General features: G+C 43.0%; 1 protein-coding gene across 4 annotated transcripts in view; it reads right to left on the reverse strand.

The window, feature by feature from the left end:
* Positions 1-17,723, reverse strand: part of KCNMA1 (potassium calcium-activated channel subfamily M alpha 1) — a 1,030,169-nt gene that overhangs the window by 205,186 nt on the left and 807,260 nt on the right. For all 4 annotated transcript variants that reach the window (XM_090058809.1, XM_090058810.1, XM_090058812.1 and 1 more), the window contains 2 exons: positions 17,219-17,305; positions 1,444-1,520 (listed from right to left, as the gene is read on the reverse strand). In XM_090058809.1, coding sequence (XP_089914935.1) covers positions 1,444-1,520; positions 17,219-17,305 — 164 coding nt within the window. The remainder of the gene's footprint in view (positions 1-1,443; positions 1,521-17,218; positions 17,306-17,723) is intronic.

Genomic DNA, 17,723 nt, shown 5'->3' on the forward strand with positions numbered 1-17,723 from the left:
GTGTAATGATCAGTGGGTGACCAGGGCACCAGCCCAAGGTGCGCTCTTAGAGGGGGCACATAAATGTCAGCTAGCACCAGGCCCAGTTGCCACATCTGGCCCACTCCTGCCCAGGGTGCAGCTCCTGTCTGTTACGCCTCTTTCAACTGTACTTCACCTCTTTCCTTAAGGAAACAACATAGATCTAGCTCCCATCTTTTTGAAGAAGGAAGAAAAAAAGTTTCCTTAAAAACTTTAGCACTATGTTCTTGTCAAAAAAAAAAAAAAAAAAAAATCAACATTCTGGTAAGAGTAGAGGCTGATGATTCTGTTCCTGGCACTCCTCCATCTTTCAGGAATGCAGAACAACAGCAACTGTGGATCAGTAGGCTACAATTTTTTTTGGAAACTTAGAAGCATGGATTATCTCAGAAGAGGCTGTCAGTCTCACTTAAACAATATTTCTGTACCTCATGCTCCTTTTTATGTCAGGATACCATCTAACCAGTATCCATGGGTTATGCAAATATCCATTAGCAAAAGGATCACCATACCTATATTTGGAATCTACATAGCAAATACATCCTAGGCCAAACCTTTCTCAAAGGCAACGTGAAGACTCATGGTTTGTATACTCTGACTGCAGAAAATCCAGCAAAATCAAAGGTCCAGGTACACATGTGCATAAAATTAAAGAAAACACACACAAAAAAACCAGACCTCAGTTCCAATGTTCTGTTCTTCCTGAATGTACAAATCTCCAGCTAACATAAACAACAATTCCAGGAACATAGATAAAGCACAATATAAACAATGAAATCTGCAGAACAGTTCTGAAAGAATTATGTCCCATTTTAAGGGCCAACCTTTGGCACGTCTTCTACATACAAAACTCCAATCAACTTTGTGACCTATATGAAGAATGACTTTTGGATGGAGCCTGAGGAAATCATCTTAATATGTGATTTCAGCTTTCTTACATGGTTAAACACTGTTTTTAGATTTTCTTTCTTTTACGTGGTCAACCATATTATGCAACAAGACCTACTTTCTTCCTTAATACCTCATGGAAATCCATTGAAATTAATGGATTTCCACAGGATATAATTCAAGGCACAGTTTGGCCCAAAGTTGATGTGCTTAAGTCAGAAACCTCACACTCAGATTCAGTTTTATTTAAAAATTTCCATTTTGCTAACTGTGGACTTAAAAAGTCTTTTTTTTTAAATGATGCAGCTGTAAGTGAGACGTGTGATTTTTTAAATACATATTCAACACGAGAATAAAAAATGACATTTATTAATTGTATTACTATGTATTTATTTCCTAGTTTTTCTGCATCATTATGTAAAACATAAATGCATTTAAAGAAATTCCTTAAGGCTGAGAGATTCATGGAGTTGGGGGATGAAGGGGAGGAATGTAGTGGGAGGAAAGGGAGAGAGAAAAAGAAATATTACTTACGCCGTTTGCAACCACATTTTTTAATCCTTTTGGGATCTGTGATGTCATCATGACAGGCCTTGCAGTAAAAAAATGCCCTAGAGAGACAGAATGGAAAAACTGACACATTTCCTAATCCACACAAATGAAATTAGTCCTACATTCCTCCTGCTGCAGTGCCAAATTAATGAAACATGCCAGTACTAATTTTCTTTAATCTTTGGAAAGGTTTAGACATTTAAAGGAAAAAATATTTGCTACAAGACCATTTATTTCTAACACATGACTCTAGGATTCAAGTTAGTGCTTCTTTTAATACATTTATATTTGAAAAGTAATTGGGAGAAGGGATGATAAATATGACAAAGTGAATCAGATCATGTGCCTTTCATCTTTGAAAGTGGCGTCCAGCGACTTTCATCATTAAACTACTGTTCTTGGCCTGAAAATTACTAATGAAGTTCCACTTGATTTCTGTAAAGGACACCTAAGGATTTACACCAAAGTCATATAGCTGATCCTTAACCAGGCCTTTATTATTGGGGATACAGATCATATATTATGGTGGCTTAAACTGTTATCAGTAACTTCATGTCTGCTATTAAACCTGAAAAAATGGAACTAGCATCATAAAAATCAAGCTCAAAGCAAGTTATAAACGTGGAGAGTGACATCTTAGTACAGTCATTAGTGTTCAATTAATAAAGAGTTATACTACACCTAGCAAAAACCCTAAAAGAAAGAAATCTTAAATTATCCACAGGACAACTTATTAATCTCGCTAATTCAACTTTGTACTTGTTACTATGGTGTTAAGGGTCTGCCAACACAGATGAAGCATATGGAGTGCAGGGGAAGGAAGAAAGAACAAATGTGCAATAAAACTTGCATATTGTTAAACTAAAATTATGTTTTAATAAACAAGTGTAAAACTGCCCACAGGTGATTTCAAGTTAACATGTCATATAATATTGCTGTGACACATGCACATTCCATGAAGACACAGTTGGCCTCTAATTGAGCCTGTATGGCCTGGTATAACGTAGAACTATTTTTGCCAGTGTGATAATCTGGGTCACACCAGCAGGTCAGCACCTGACAAAGTCTTCCTGTCACGTGCCTTCCCAGGTTCCTTCCTACAAATTCAGGCTGGAAAAATTGCAGGATGAATTAGGCCCATACCTTCTGGCTTTGTGAGCAACACTGATCCTGGACTGGAGGTGGGTTGAAAGCTACTGGGATAAGATATAATTTAGGATATTTTCTTTTAAAGTATAATGTATATAATGGGATGAAATGTGACCTTGCTCTAGTGTAACTAAAAGAGCTAATTTTATATGAATATTGGATAAAGTATCAAAGCAAAAATTATGTTTCACACTATCCAAAGGCATGGGGCAGCAACACAGGTAGCAAAATACTCATGTGGCTCAAAGGCAGGCATAACCCATCCTTCAAATTCCAGAGTAACAAGGTGGTGTTTAAGGGTGAAACTATATGTTAGGCCATACTAAGGGCATTTAAAACACAAGTATCCACATGTTAAAGCTTTTTAACTCATGCTAAGTGCCCTCTGAGCATCTCAAAGTTATGCTGCTTCAGGCAAGCATTAACTCTGGCCCATGCTACTTATCTCTTGTTAGGGTAACATCAGTCTACTCCACAAAGATAAAATAAGCAATTTACAGTCTTCCAGCATCCCAGGACACACTGCTTCTATCCCCCCAGCCCCCAGAGGCAGGAGTCCTGGCTCCTAGCTAACCTCTGCTTACCAGCCCTCTAGTGGCAAGTCAGAGATGTGCAGGCAAGAAATGGTATTAACCCAGAACATGCAACTGCTTACAACATATTTTAACTTTAACACTAGTTAACATTCCACAGATTTAGTGCGGTGTTAGTTTAATATGTAATTTTACCCTAGCACTAAAAGCAATGGTGACCACGTCCTCTAGGGGTATTGCTGAATATTCCCTGGAATTCCCCTGAAAATGGCTACAATGATTGTGGGTGCTGTTACCCTCCTTGTACAACTGGAAGAAATTAACCTTGGAGAATTCAAGTGGCTTGTAAAGTACTCAAAAGAAAGAGACAAAGCCAGGCAAGAAAAAAAAAAACAGAAATAGGGCACAGGTTTCCAGCTACTCCAGCTGCTTAACTGCCAGGCAACATGGAGTCAATGGATATTTTCCTAGATAAATCTCTTCTTGGTTTTCTTAAGTACGGGGAATGAGACCATGTCTGAAGGTCTGGTTCAGACAACACCCTCAACATTTATCTGCTTGTCCGTAGTTGATCCAAATCTCTTTTGCTTATAAAACTAGGCTGGAAGCCCTGTCACAGTGAGTTCTCTCTACTTCCTACTATTAGCCAAAGTGAACTGAAAGAGTTTAATTTAGAACCCACAAATACAGGAGAACTGGGGGAGATGGGAGATGAATTTAACCCCAGAGGGTGAATATCCACCCAAAGGGTTTATCCCTGCATGCCCAAACAATGCTCCTAGGAGTATAAGAACTTTGCTTGGGCATGCAGGAATGAAGTCAGGAAAGCCAATGCACAATTGGAATTGCAGCTAGCAAGCAATGCGAAAAGTAACAAGAAAGGTTTCTACAAGTATGTTGGTAGCAAGAGGAGGATCAGGGATAGTGTGAGGCCCTTACTGAATAGTTTGGTCAAGGGAGTGATGAGAGATGCATGGGTGCAAGCCTGTCGTGCCCCTGCACCCAAAGCCCCCCAGCAGCTGCAGAGCACCCTGATGACCCCCAGAACAGCCGGAGGTAAGTGGGACCCATGGTGGGAGGAACATAGCCCAGCTGCGGGGCAGCTAAGTGGAGCTGAGGATGGTCTTGCCCCACCCCGGGTCCTACTTGGCCCAGGCCCCAGGAAGAGAGAAGGGGGGGAAGGGTACTTACCAGCCCCTCTCCGGTAGATCAGGGTTCCCCAAAATCCCCGGGTAGGGCCCCCTTGCCCAGGAGCAGTGCAGTGCCAGCGGTGGGCCCACTGCACATGTGCATAGTTTAAAAGGGCCCACCAAAGGAAAAAAGCCAGTTTGTCCCCAGGTGCAGTGAGAGACACAAGGGTGCAAGCCTGTCATGCCCCTGCACCCTGAAGCCCCCCACTGACCCCCAGCAGCCACGGAGCACCCTGCCAACCCAAATGTCATGGCTTGGAGCAATCCCAGTCGGGTCATGGGAGACTACAGAGCTCTGGGAGTGGGGCTTAGGGGGTGCAGGTGGTCTTTTCCTCACTCTTCCTGGTTGTGGGTCATGGGCAGAAGAGGGAGAGACAGGTCGAGGTAGTCAACCAAAGACTGCAGTGCTGGTGTCATCATGAAAGCTTTGGCTCCCATGATCACAATCCGCTCTTTGGTGAAAAAGGCAGCAGTCTGCTGAGCAGAGACAGCCTCCACCTCACTCTGCTGGGGAGGAGGCTCTTCTCAGCTAGACTGGCTGACCTGCTCGACTGGGCTTTAAACTAAGCCCACTGGCAGATGGGGGGACTACCACTACAGCAAGCCCACTGGGCAAGTCTTGTAAATCCAGAAGGCTAAGGCACTTAAGGGAACCCACCCCTACCTTAGCCCCAAAATGATCTGTAGCGAAGGCAGGGGTTCCCAGTGGGACACTTACCTGCCTGTACACCAATGCCAAGAGCTTGGGGAATAAACAAGAGGAACTGGTCCTCCTGCTAAACAAGAATGGCTATGACCTCATAGGGATAATGGAGACCTGGTGGGACTCCACCTATGACTGGGCCACAGGGCTATACCCTGTACAGGTGAGATCATACTGTTAAAAGGGTGGGGGTATAGCTCTCTATGTCAAGGACAGATACACGTCCCTGCAAATGGACACTGGCATCCAGGAAAGATGACTGGAGTCTCTCTGGGATAAAATATGTGGGGAACGTGGCACAGGGGACATCATGGTAGGAGTCTACTACAGATCTCCTAACCAGAAACAAGAGCTGGACCAGGAATTTGCTAGGGAACTGGCTGAGGCAGCATGCTCTCAGTGCATGGTTGTCATGGGAAACTTTAACTACCCGGACATCTCATGGGAAGAGCACTCAGCCAAATCCAATCAGTCACAAAGCTTCCTCATGTGCATGGACGATCTCTACCTGTCTCAAGAAGTCTATGGGCTGACAAGAGGTAAAGCATTGCTGGACCTGGTACTGGCCAAAAGGGATGACCTAGCCAGTGATCTAAAAACTGATGGAAAGCTGCGTGATAGTGACCATGAGCTGATCACCTTTACTATCCATCACAAAGCTGGCAAGTCAGTCAGCAATACAGAAGTCCTCAACTTTAGGAAAGCTGACTTTGACAAGCTCAGAAGGCTTATTGTTCAGGCCCTAAGGGACTATGACTTGACAGGAAGTGGAGCCCAAGAGGACTATTTGCTCCTCAAGGGAGCGATCCTGACAGCACAAGGGATGGCCATCCCATCTCGGAGGAAGGCTAGCAAAAGGGCACAGCAGCCCCCTTGGCTCAGCAGGGAACTTGGTGACCTCCTACATCTCAAAAGAGAGACTTATAAATGATGGAAGGCTGGAATTACCACCAAGGAGGAGTACTCAGCACTGGTCCATGCTTGCAGGTAAAGAACATAAAGCCAAGGCTGCAATCGAGCTCCGTCTGGCTTCATATATCAAGGACAACAAAAAGTCCTTTTTCAGATATATGTAGGGAGTCAGAAAAAAAGCAAGGGTAACATTGGACCCCTGCAGAACCAAATGGGACAGCTGATAACCAACACCCAGGAAAAGACCAATCTGCTTAATGGGTACTTTGCGTCATTCTTTCATCAATCAGTCCAATGGGACTGCACTGCCTAGCAAGACATGGGAGGCCAGGGTGAGGGCATATTTGTACGCAGCATTGGTGTTGATCTAGTAAAGGATCACCTTGAGAGGCTAGACACCTTCAAGCCAGCTAGTCCTGACATATTACACCCTAGAGTACTCAAGGAGCTGGCAGTTGTCAAAGTCCAATCATTGGGAAAAATATTCGAAAACTCATGGCACTCAGGTGAAGTACCTGAAGACTGGAAGAAGGCCAATGTGGTACCCGTCTTCAAGAAAGGGCAGAAAGTAGATCCCAGGAATTACAGGCCAATCAGCTTGACCTCAATCCCCGGTAAGATTCTGGAGACCCTTCTGGATAAGCTGGCTGAGGGCAACATGATGAGGGACAGCTAGCAAGGGTTTGTTGTGGGTAGGTCTTGGCTGACCAATCTCATCTCCTTCTATGACCAGGTGACATATCACCCGGACAAGGAAGAAGAGATTGATGTCATATATCTGGACTTTAAAAGAGCCTTTGATCTGGTGTCCCATGACCTCCTCACAAATAAATTGGCCAACTGTGGCCTCAGTTACACCACAGTCTAGTGTCTGGGAAGTTGGCTCTGAGGTCGGACACAGAGAGTAGTGGTTGATAGTGAATCATTATGGCACTCCATGACCAGTGGTGTCCCCCAAGGCTCTATCCTTGGACTGGTTCTCTTTAGCATGTTTATCAGCAATAAATTGGTGTCTTAAGCGCACAAGTTAAGTTTGCCAATGATACTAAACTCTGGGGCTTGACATCCACAGCTGAGGACAGGCTAGTGATCCAGGCTGACTTGGATAAAGGTAGTAAGTAGGCAGATATAAACCTGATGATGTTCAACATCAATAAATGTAAGGTACTCCACCTCAGGGGGAAAAAACCTACAGCATACTTATAAGTTTGGCAGTGTTACACTTGCTAGCACCACTGCTGAAAAAGACTTGGTGGTCATAGTTTCATAGTTTGCAGGATCAGAAGGGACCAGAGCAGATCATCAAGTCCAACCCCCTGCCATGGCAAGAAAGAGTACTGGGGTCAAACGACCCCAGCAAGGTGATTGTCCAGCCTTGTCTTAAAGACCCCCAAGGTAGGAGCCAGCACCACTTCACTTGGAAGTTGGTTCCAGATCCTAGCCACCCTGACAGTGAAGTAGCGCTTCCTGATGTCTAATCTAAATCTACCCTCTGTGAGCTTGTGACCGTTATTTCTAATCACTCCTGGTAGCACAAGATGAAAATAAGCCACGAATGCAATGTCACAGCTGGTAAAGCAAAGAAAACTCTGGTTTGTATCCATAGATGCTTCTCAAGTAAATTTCAGGATGTCATCCTTCCTCTGTACTTTGCCTTGGTGAACCCACAGCTGGCGTACCACATCCAATTCTGGGCTCCAAAATTCAAGAAGGACGTTGAAAAACTTGAGAGAGTTCAGATGCATGATCAGAGGGCAAGAGAATAGGCCTTAAGAAGAGAGGCTGAGAGCCATTGGATTCTTCAGCCTAGAAAAGCGCAGGCTCAGGGGGAACCTGGTGGTTGCTTATAAGTACATAAGGGGTGTACACCAGGACCTGGAAAAATGTCTGTACACCAAAGCACCCCAAGAAAAAACAAGGACCAATGGTCATAAACTCCTCCATTTAAGGTTGGACATAAGAAAAATCTTCTTTGCTGTCCGAGCCCCCAAGACCTGGACCAGACTCCCTCCAGAAGTGGTGCAGGCACCTACTCTGGACTTATCCAAGAAACGCTTGGATGCTTATCTTGCTGGGAACCTATGACCCTAGCTGACTTTCTGCCACTAGGGCAGGGGGCTGGACTCGATTATCTTTGAGGTCCAGTCCAGCCCTAACATCTATGAATTCTATGAAATCTATGAATGGGGGAGGTAGCCTTGTGACAGAGGATGCAGGAAAGGCTAAAATGCTCAATGCTTTTTTCACCTCAGTCTTCACAGGTAAGGTCAGCTCCCAGACTACTGCACTTAACAGCACAGTTTGGGGAGTAGGTGAACAGTCAACAGTGGTGAAAGAACAGGTTATGGACTATTTAAAAAAGCTGGACATATTCAAGTCCATGGGGCCAGATGGGATGCACCCAAAGATGCTGAGGAATTTGGCTGATGAGATTGCAGAGCCACTATCCATCATCTTTGAAAACTCATGGCTATCAGGAGAGGTCCCAGATGACTGGAGAAGGGGACACATAGTGCCCAAATTTCAGAAAGGGAAAAGGAGGATCCAGGGAACTACAGACCAGTCAGCCTCACCTCAGTCCTGGAAAAATCATGGAGCAGATCCTCAAGGAATCCCCTTCTAAGCACTTGAAAGAGAAGAAGGTGATTGGGAACAGTCATCATGGATTCACCAAAGGCACATCATGCCTGACCACCCCAATTACGTTCTATGATGAGATGACTGGCTCTGTGGACGCAGGGAGACCAGTGAATGTGACATACCTTGATTTTAGCAAGGCTTTTGATACTGTCTCCCACAACATTCTCACAGGCATTCTTGTCCTGTGTGTGCAATGTTAATTCTCTTTCTCTTGGGCAAAACTTCATATGAAAGGATATGTCTGGGCATTCACACATTTTGATGAAGAACACTTTCTGTCTCAAGAAATATTGCCTTCCTTCCAAAACAAGGAAAACAAAATCAAGCCAAAAATAAAACAAAGCGTTCAAGGCATACAAAACCACAGGAAATAAGTGAGAAATTCTGCTCAGGATTTATGTATTAATTTGCAGTTTTTCTGTGTTCATTTAATATAGATTTAGACCACAACTGTGAACAGAGTACTTCCATTTAGCCCTGTTGCTTTAGAGGGATACTGCAGAAGGGTTGACGTTCACCCTACCAGATTCCAATGTGAGACTTATATCCAAGCATGTTTCATGCTTGCTACTACATGGACAAGGTTGGAAGTAAGTGACCAACCTGATTTTTAATATGATACAAACATACTCATAAAAGAATTCAAACAAAATGATTTTCATAATGCCTTCTAAAATGTAAGTAATAAAAAAGATAAAGATATCACTCATAATGGTACTTATATGGTATAATTTTTAAATCAAGTTCTCTACAACAAATCCTTAGTGTTTCATGCACAGTGCTCTGTACAATAATTAATGGACTCCACTTGAACTGAAACATTAGATCTTTGAAGTACTGTGTGCTAAGTACTGCTGCTTGCAGTCATGAGATGCACCGTGTGCGCCAAGCTATTGAGAAATTTTCCAAGCACATTGAGCTGCCTCATGTCACCCTCCAGATCACGCCCACTACAACTTGTGTTCTAATCTGTAGGAACCTGCAGGTTATTACACTTAGCATGAAGGCATGTAGTAGGAACTTATTCTGAAAAATATAATTAAATCATTTTTAGCAAGAAAGGAAGTGCACTTATTGATACATACAGTACACGTACTATGTTAGTTTTACCATAAAGAAATCTCTTAAAGCACATAACCCATATACAAGAACATTTATTTTCAGCTACAAGTATAGAACATATGTTTGCACTTAGGAAGGAAAATTCAGTTTTTGTTTACCCAGAATCCTTTCTATTGTACTTCAGATCCCATTAAAATATCACCATTTGTTTGAAACCAAAGGCAAAGAATTCATGGAGGGGGATACAGTTTTGCTTAATTCTGGAACACTTTTCTGAGTCTGATTCATCAAGTTAAAAGGGTGAAATTGGCAATTTTCATAAATTACTTTTTTAGTTGAAGCACATCTGATAATGATCTGGTTTACATAGAATAGCTAAGGAATGTGGGAAGAGAAGCAAGAAACATAAATATTTCTCAACAAAGGCTTCAAGAAAAGGCAAGAGTTACAAATTTTGCTCCAACTTCCTGTTGTTGTGAACAGAAATACTGTATGCATATTGATTAAATTTGTTCTAAGCATATTTTCCGCATTCAAGTTTTGCCTTTTCAAAAATACCATGGAAAGGGGTTTTTTTCTGCACAACATCATTAATTTCAGTAGGGAGTGGTTCGGTTAAAATCATTTATAAATGTCCAGGCTAGCACTGTGGTCTTAGAACGTGAACAACTTAATGCACATGCAAAAGAAGAAGAGCACGACAGACAGCAAAAACTACATGCCAAACAGGCAGACCAAATGAGGTAAGTGTGGCCAGTAAGTGTGTGGAGGTCACTGGTTAATATGTTGGATATAGGTGTTAAAGCTCGTTGTTCTCTATTCCTAGTTACCATCCAACAGAACTGAGTGTAAAACTGGCATCAGGGAGATAAGAAACAGACCACTGAGCATCTGTTGGGATGATGTGCTTAAAAACAATTTGTGGCTCTTGGCATACGCAATGCCAATGTAGTACTTTTCAAATATTAATCAATATTCATATCTTCCCTTTAAGGTAACTTAGTCTTATGATGTCAGTTCTGCTGATAGCAAATACATTCACAGGTTCTAATTTGTTCTCTCTGCCACATGTATGAATTGAAATTAATTCTATTAGGAGCAGGCTGTCAGAAATAAGGTGAAATGATGAGCTCTATCTTTGACCTTAGCTCACTTGACTCTAAAACATTTATTTAGAAAACAATAGGTAAACCAACCTGGTTGGGGAATTATTAATATGCATTTATCACTAGATTTGAAGTTGGAAAGAAATTTTCATTGACAAACTAGACTTAGGATATAAGCATATGTTGTCCTTAGAGTGGGACCAGCTGTGCTGGGATATGACCCAGCCCAGCTGATCCACTTCACTGAGCGATGCTGATATCAACCTATTGTCCCACAGGGTTGGGCTTCTACTGCTCCTGGAGCTTCAGGGGCCCAATCCTGTGAAACAACTACATGGAACCAATTGAGGGCATGCCTCTGCAAATGGGGAAACCCCAGGGAACCTCATGACCCTATCTGCAAAGGGATGGCCCAAGTCAAGAGATGGCAGCACAATATGCATACCTGGTGAACATTTGGGGTGCACCTCTACAAATGGGGGCCCTTGAAGCTCCATGAGAGCCTGACCAGGATCTCTCCATTTGCAGAGATGTGCCATACGTTGGGGCATGGCAGTGAGATATGTGAGCCCAGGAAATCCCATGCTGGAGGATTCCTTGGGTAAATCCCTGTAAGCAGGGAACTCAGAAAGGCAGGTGTACCCAGGCCTTCAGGGGTCCAGTCCTGCCTCTTTGGGAATACTCCTGCAGTGGAGTTCCCAGGGCACACTGAATCAGGTTCCTGAAACCCCAGGAATACTTGCTTGGGGTAGGTGGAAAGGACAGGCAGTTCTGGGCTGTCTGTGCTCTCCTGCCATAAAGCAAACAGGTGTCTGCCACAAAAATGTGGCACAGATTTATATTGCCTATTGTCTAGGCCACAATTTGGAGCATTCATGGCATTAAAAGGGGCATGCTGAGGCTTTGTTCCACTATACATTTTTTTTATCAGAGCAGGTGTACTTTGGAAGTAAGTAGATGGAGATGGGTCTGAACTCAATGATTTGATTTGTTCATCTGGTTTGTTGTAGTTAAGATGCACAATGAATTAATTTATATCAGAGATTTAAATAAGTTGGAATCAAGATTTAACTTGGTGAGCAAGAAACCTTGATTTGAAACCACTGATTTTAATCTTGTTCAGCAATTGTATCTTTTAATCACTTCCCTATGGAAGAGTTGATTTTAATTGATTGGTAACCATTAAAAACATACTGATTTGCAACTACTGAATCTTTATAAAAATAGGTACTCTGTTAATCAGGAAAATATAATCTATCTTCACAGATTTATTTAAGCAACTATGCATCTTAACATGCAATTATTCAGATACTTATTTTTTTTCAATTTTTGTATTATAATAGAGAATGATGAATAGCATTTCTAATTTAGCAAACAAATAATTTAGGGTAAAGCTTATGATTTGTATGAAGCTACATTTAGCTGAAAACTAGAACTCAATTAAAATGCAAAAATAACTAACTCAATTACTAAATTGATTTGGCTTGAAAGATAAGAAAACAGTATGACTTGTGTATAAAAGTAGCTGATTAATTAAACAAAAGACGAATTATCTGTAGTCAACAAATTAAACCAATAGTTTGCAGTCATCATGTCTTTCAAGATTTTAGAAATAATAGATCTCATCTTCTGATGCCTTTTTCTTATATATAAATTAAGAGAGGAAAGCTACTTTCCCTGGGGTTTGTACTCTTGATCTCTTTCTCATTTTTAATGAGATAATCCACTTATCTGAACATGTTCATAGTTTCACAGTTTGTAGGGTCAGAAGGGACCTAAGCAGATCATCAAGTCCAACCCCCTGCCATGGCAGGAAAGAGTACTGGAGTCAAACAACCCCAGCAAGGTATTCATCTAGTCTCCTCTTAAAGACCCCCAGAGTAGGAGCCAGCACCACTTCTCTTGGAAGTTGGTTCCAGATCCTAGCCACCCTGACAGTGAAGTAGCACCTCCTGATATCTAGCCTGTATCTACCCGCTGCCAGCTTGTGACCATTATTTCTTGTCACTCCTGGTAGCGCTCGGGGGAACAGGGACTCTCCCAGTGCCTGCTGGTCCCACCTGACTAGTTTGTATATGGTCACTAGATCCCCCTCAACCTTCTCTTGTGGAGGCTGACTAGGCTCAGGTCCCTTAGCCTCTCCTCATAGGGTCTGCACTGCTGCCCCCTGATCATGCGAGTGGCCCTCCTCTGGACCCTCTCCATGTTGTCCACATCCCTCCTGAAGTGCGGCGCCCAGAACTGGACACAGTACTTCGACTGTGGCCTGACCAGTGCAGCATAAAGGGGGAGGATCCCCTCCTTGGACATGCTTGAGATGCATCTGTGGATGCATGACAAGGTGTGGTTGGCCTTCCTGACCGCATCCCCACACTGTCAGCCCATGTTCATTTTGGCATCAGTGATGACTCCAAGATGCTTTTCTGCCTCTGCACTGATGAGAAGGGAGTTCCCCAGCCTGTAGGTATGCTGCTGGTTCTTCCTCCCCAGGTGCATCACCTTGCACTTGTCAGTGTTGAAACCCATCCTGTTCTCATCCGCCCATCCCTGTAACCTGTCTGGGTCCGATTGCAGCCTATTCCTCCCTTCTAGCATGCCCACTTCTCCCCACATCTTAGTGTTGTCTGTGAATTTGAACAGGATGCTTTTTACCTCCTCATCCAAGTCGCTGATGAATAAACTGTTGAATTGTTCAAACAGTTGTTGAATTGAACAAACAGTTGTTGAATAAACTGAAACCTGCAGAAGTTGTTAATGCTGGTTTAGCTAGCTAGTTCAGTGGTTCTTGACCTTTTTAGGTGCAAGGCACCCATGAGAAGATACCAGCTCTTAGCTTTCACTCTTTTTTCACTATGGAAATAGAGCAATAATAAAATAATAAAGCAATAATAGAGTAAAAGAGTTGCTGCAAAAACCTTGAAAAGATCACAACAGGTCAAAATGTTTTTAATACTATGGATTCCTATTTAAAATCCCTGGGTGCATCCAGATGAGCACAAATGTTTGGTTCCCCGGGGACAAGTACAGTGGCAGACGTTGCACCGCAGCTACTTGTCCCCAGGAACTGGCTATGCCACGCACACTTTGGTGCATGGCAAATTACCCCTGGGGTGGTCCCAGCAGCCTTACCTGAGGTCCTGGGGGCCTTCTGGGGCTGCAGCTGTGGCGATTCTGCCAGGTGGAGCCTGGCTGGCATCTGCATCGTGGCTTCAGGCAGCCCGACTGTTTTTCAGCAGCACGCGCTGCCCAAGCGTGCACTGCTCATTTTTTTTTCCATGGGTTTTTTGACCCTTGGATAGCCAGGAGTCAAAAAGTAATAGAGCAAAAGAGTATCGCCTTGCAGCACGGAGAACACCTGACTGTGCAATATGTGGCACTGCAGGCATGTTTATAGCGTCACTTACTGTATGGCCACACTCATCTGGACTCACCCCCTGGGTATATCTTGTGAATCATGTTTGCACCACTAACAATGCTAACATTGCTTAGGGGTGCTAGTTGTAGCCGTGTTGGTCTAAGGATACAGGCAGACAAGGTTCTTTGGGTAGATGTGATATCTTTTATTAGACCAACTAAACAGTTGGGAAAATAGTTTTTTGCAAGCTTTTGGGCACAAACACTCTTCTTCAGGCACATGGAGAGTTTGCTGATGTCACACTACTCAGCACATTTTGGCACCCTTGGAACATTTTTAAGACCCTGGGATGATATAGTTGGGGCTGGTCCTGCTTTGAGCAGGTTGGACTAGATGACATCCTGAGGTCCCTTCCAACTTTAATTTTCTATTATTCTATGTCTTTATGAAAGGATCTCAAGGCAACCCTGGATGCCCTATCACTTAGGTTGTGAATCACTGAGCTAGTCAAAAGCTTGTATAAAACTTCCACAAATTCTGGTTTCAATTGTATAGTCATTGATTCATTTGAAATTATGTTAACAAATGCTAGCTACCTTAGCCCTTAATGTAGTCTGACATAATTTCAAATTAAGTTTTGAAGAGGTTTATTTTTAAAGGTAAAAAGTAATTACATAAAAATAAGGTTTAAATAAAATGTATCTTTAAAAAAATCACTGATTTTTATTGATCTTGTTCAGTTGTATAGACTCAGAAGCCTAGATTAAAATCAGTGGGATAAGGTGGCTAGAACTATGAATTCTTCAGAGGTCTGAGACATTCATTCCTTTGTAAAATAGGAGGTGGCTGAGAAGGTGGTGGTGGAAGAAGGTCCTGTAGCTTGGTAAAAATTCTTTATGGCTTAAAATCTGAACTGGTTATTTAGAGATAGCTGCTTCTGTGGTGAAAGAGTCAGTTTTGAGATTAGTCTGGCATGATTTAAAATAAAAATAACAACCCAGTCTTTCTTACTACACAGTTTTTGTTTTCAGTGGGCACATCTACACGTGAAACTAATGTGATACAAGTATGATGCAAGTATGATACAAGGCATGTATTATGCCAGAGTTTATTGCTTCTGGGCACCATGCTTACATGTGTACTCAGGACCACAGCATATTGAGCCAGGTCAAAGCAGCCCTGGCTGGCAGAGGACCCAGAGTTGGTTCCCCGGAAACAGCCTGGGGCTGCTTCAACCCAGCTCAATGTGCAGCAAAGGGACTGGCTAGGACAAGAGAGTGCTCCAGTGCAGGGCTAGCTGGCAGGCAGCCCCCATACTGAGGCAACCTCATGCTCCAGCCAGCCCCATCAGTATCTATATATGTGCTGCTGTACACTAAAGAATGCCAACCTGTGACAGAGTTAATTACTGCAGCCTTACAGGGCCACATGTATAGACTTTGAAACTTTATTCCAGAGCTAATAAGTCAGCTCTGAAGTAAATGTCTGGTGTAGATGTGCCCAGTATAAGGCGACCAACCTGGTATAAGGGGAACAGAAGCAGTGGACAATATACTTTTTTTTTAGGTTTTTAAAAATACATCTTCCTCTGGCATGCCAACATCTTACAAGTCAAAGTTGTTGGTGTTTTTGGCACTCTGCTCAAAAACACTGCCAACCCTTGCTGTAAACCTCTCAGATATATATACTACCTAGCCTGATAAATTGGTAGATTTGGGAAACACTGCTTTATTGTTGTTTGGTACCTTGCTATGCTGCTGCGGCATGTATAGTTCTAATACATAGAGACAAAAAGATAAATGTTATACCAATGATCACTAAACATGACCACCAAATACATATTATCTATTTTGCCCCCATCAAATAATAGCCGGGATGCCTAAACCAGCCCACTGTAAATAGGAATTTATTTTAAAGAGTTAAACCCAAAGAACAACTAATTACCCTGTTCTCTGTTAGAGTAGCTTTATTTACTGTCCGAGTCTTCAGAGTCTGCAATAGACTCCCTCAGAAGCGGTGCAAGCATATGCTCTTGCAAGAATCAAGAGATGCTTGGATACTTATCTTGCTGGGGTGATCTGAACCCAGCTGACTTCCTGCCCCTTGGACAGGGGCCTGGACCCGATGATCTCATGAGGTCCCTTTCAGCCCTAATGTCTATGAAATCTAGGTCAATTAAAGTACCTCTGGTCTATTCCTCTCCTTCCCCCTCCAAGTGTTCAGAAAGGTTTTTTAACTTCTTATCTTTTATTTTTCAGTTGATGCACAATTATTTTTTAAATATTCATTTGACTCCAGTGGTAAATTTTGAGCTGTAGAAAAGAGCCCAGTATAAGAGGCAAGAAGATATCTGAAGGCATAATTGGGCTCATTATGGGTTTGTCTATACCAGGGCTGTCCAACTGGTATAGCAGCCCAGGAGGGGTTTCCAGGCTCTGGGATCTCCAGGCTCCCCCTCTCCTGTCCAGGGGAACAGGGCAGAGCAACAGAGCTCAGTGAAGCCTACACTGCTGAGGGAGCCTGTGGTGCTGTGCTGTGCTGTGCAGTGGTGGAGCCCACAGCCAAGGAGGCCTGAGTGGGGAGGAACACCCCCACTTGTAGTGTGGCAATGGAGAGGTCACCCACATTTGTAAACAGTATAGTGGCACCAGGAGAGCTTGCAGATGAGGAGGTTAAGGGAAGTCATGGCCCTCACTGGTGTGGCCCCTACAGTGTGCAGCCCCTGCTGGTACAGCACCCGAAGCATGTGGCCCCCAGCTGCCAAGACTCAGACAGCCCTGGTCTATACTACTGCAGTGATAGGGTCCTAAGGAAGAATGGAGCTGAACACATCCTGCCCAGGTCTTGCCCTTCCAAGCTCACTGATGCATTCCAGATACATCAAGAATGCTTCATGGGCTTGAGAACAGCCACTGGGGATGAGCGCAGTGCAGCTTCACTGATGAACTACTAGGTCTGATGCTGAAGGTTCAGGTGCATTCTCTGTTCCTACTTTAGCCAGGACATGTTGATGCTATACAAGAGACAATCCCTGCAGGTCTCATTCAACCCTTACTGATGTGTGACAAAGAATAAAAGCACTTTAAAAGGTATAACAAACAAATTACCTTTTTACTTCTTTGGCATCACTTGCAATGAAGAATCCTAAAGTACCTTCTTGAATCTTGACATGGTTTCCCGGATTGATTAATATGCTGCTCAGTGAAACAAAAACAAACAAGAAAACAAATCTATGAGTTTCTATCAGTTTTAAATTAGTACTCCAAAATGGTCTATATTTGTTCTATTATAGGGGACCCACTAGTCAGGAACGGCTGCAAGGAAATTTGAAGCCATTCTTCCTTGAAATTTCCAACCAAAACCAGAGCTACAGTATCAACAATCCTATGATTAAGACAGAACTTAAATTTGTGACAAACATATATGTTCCCTTGAAATCATATCACAATTTCAGCTGTTACATGGCTGCTTTCTTAAGTTCTAGCTATCACATAATGATCAACTTAATGCAAAAAATCCCTGGGAAAAACCGTGAGTAAAGCTGAGCAGCTTAGCTCTCTTACTTAATCATGCAGACTAGTATAAAGCTTCATGATATGGTGAAAAGGGAAG

Source organism: Crocodylus siamensis, chromosome 7 (assembly GCF_052110815.1).
Source record: "Crocodylus siamensis isolate JL-2025a chromosome 7, ASM5211081v1, whole genome shotgun sequence".
Classification (NCBI taxonomy): Eukaryota; Metazoa; Chordata; order Crocodylia; family Crocodylidae; genus Crocodylus; species Crocodylus siamensis.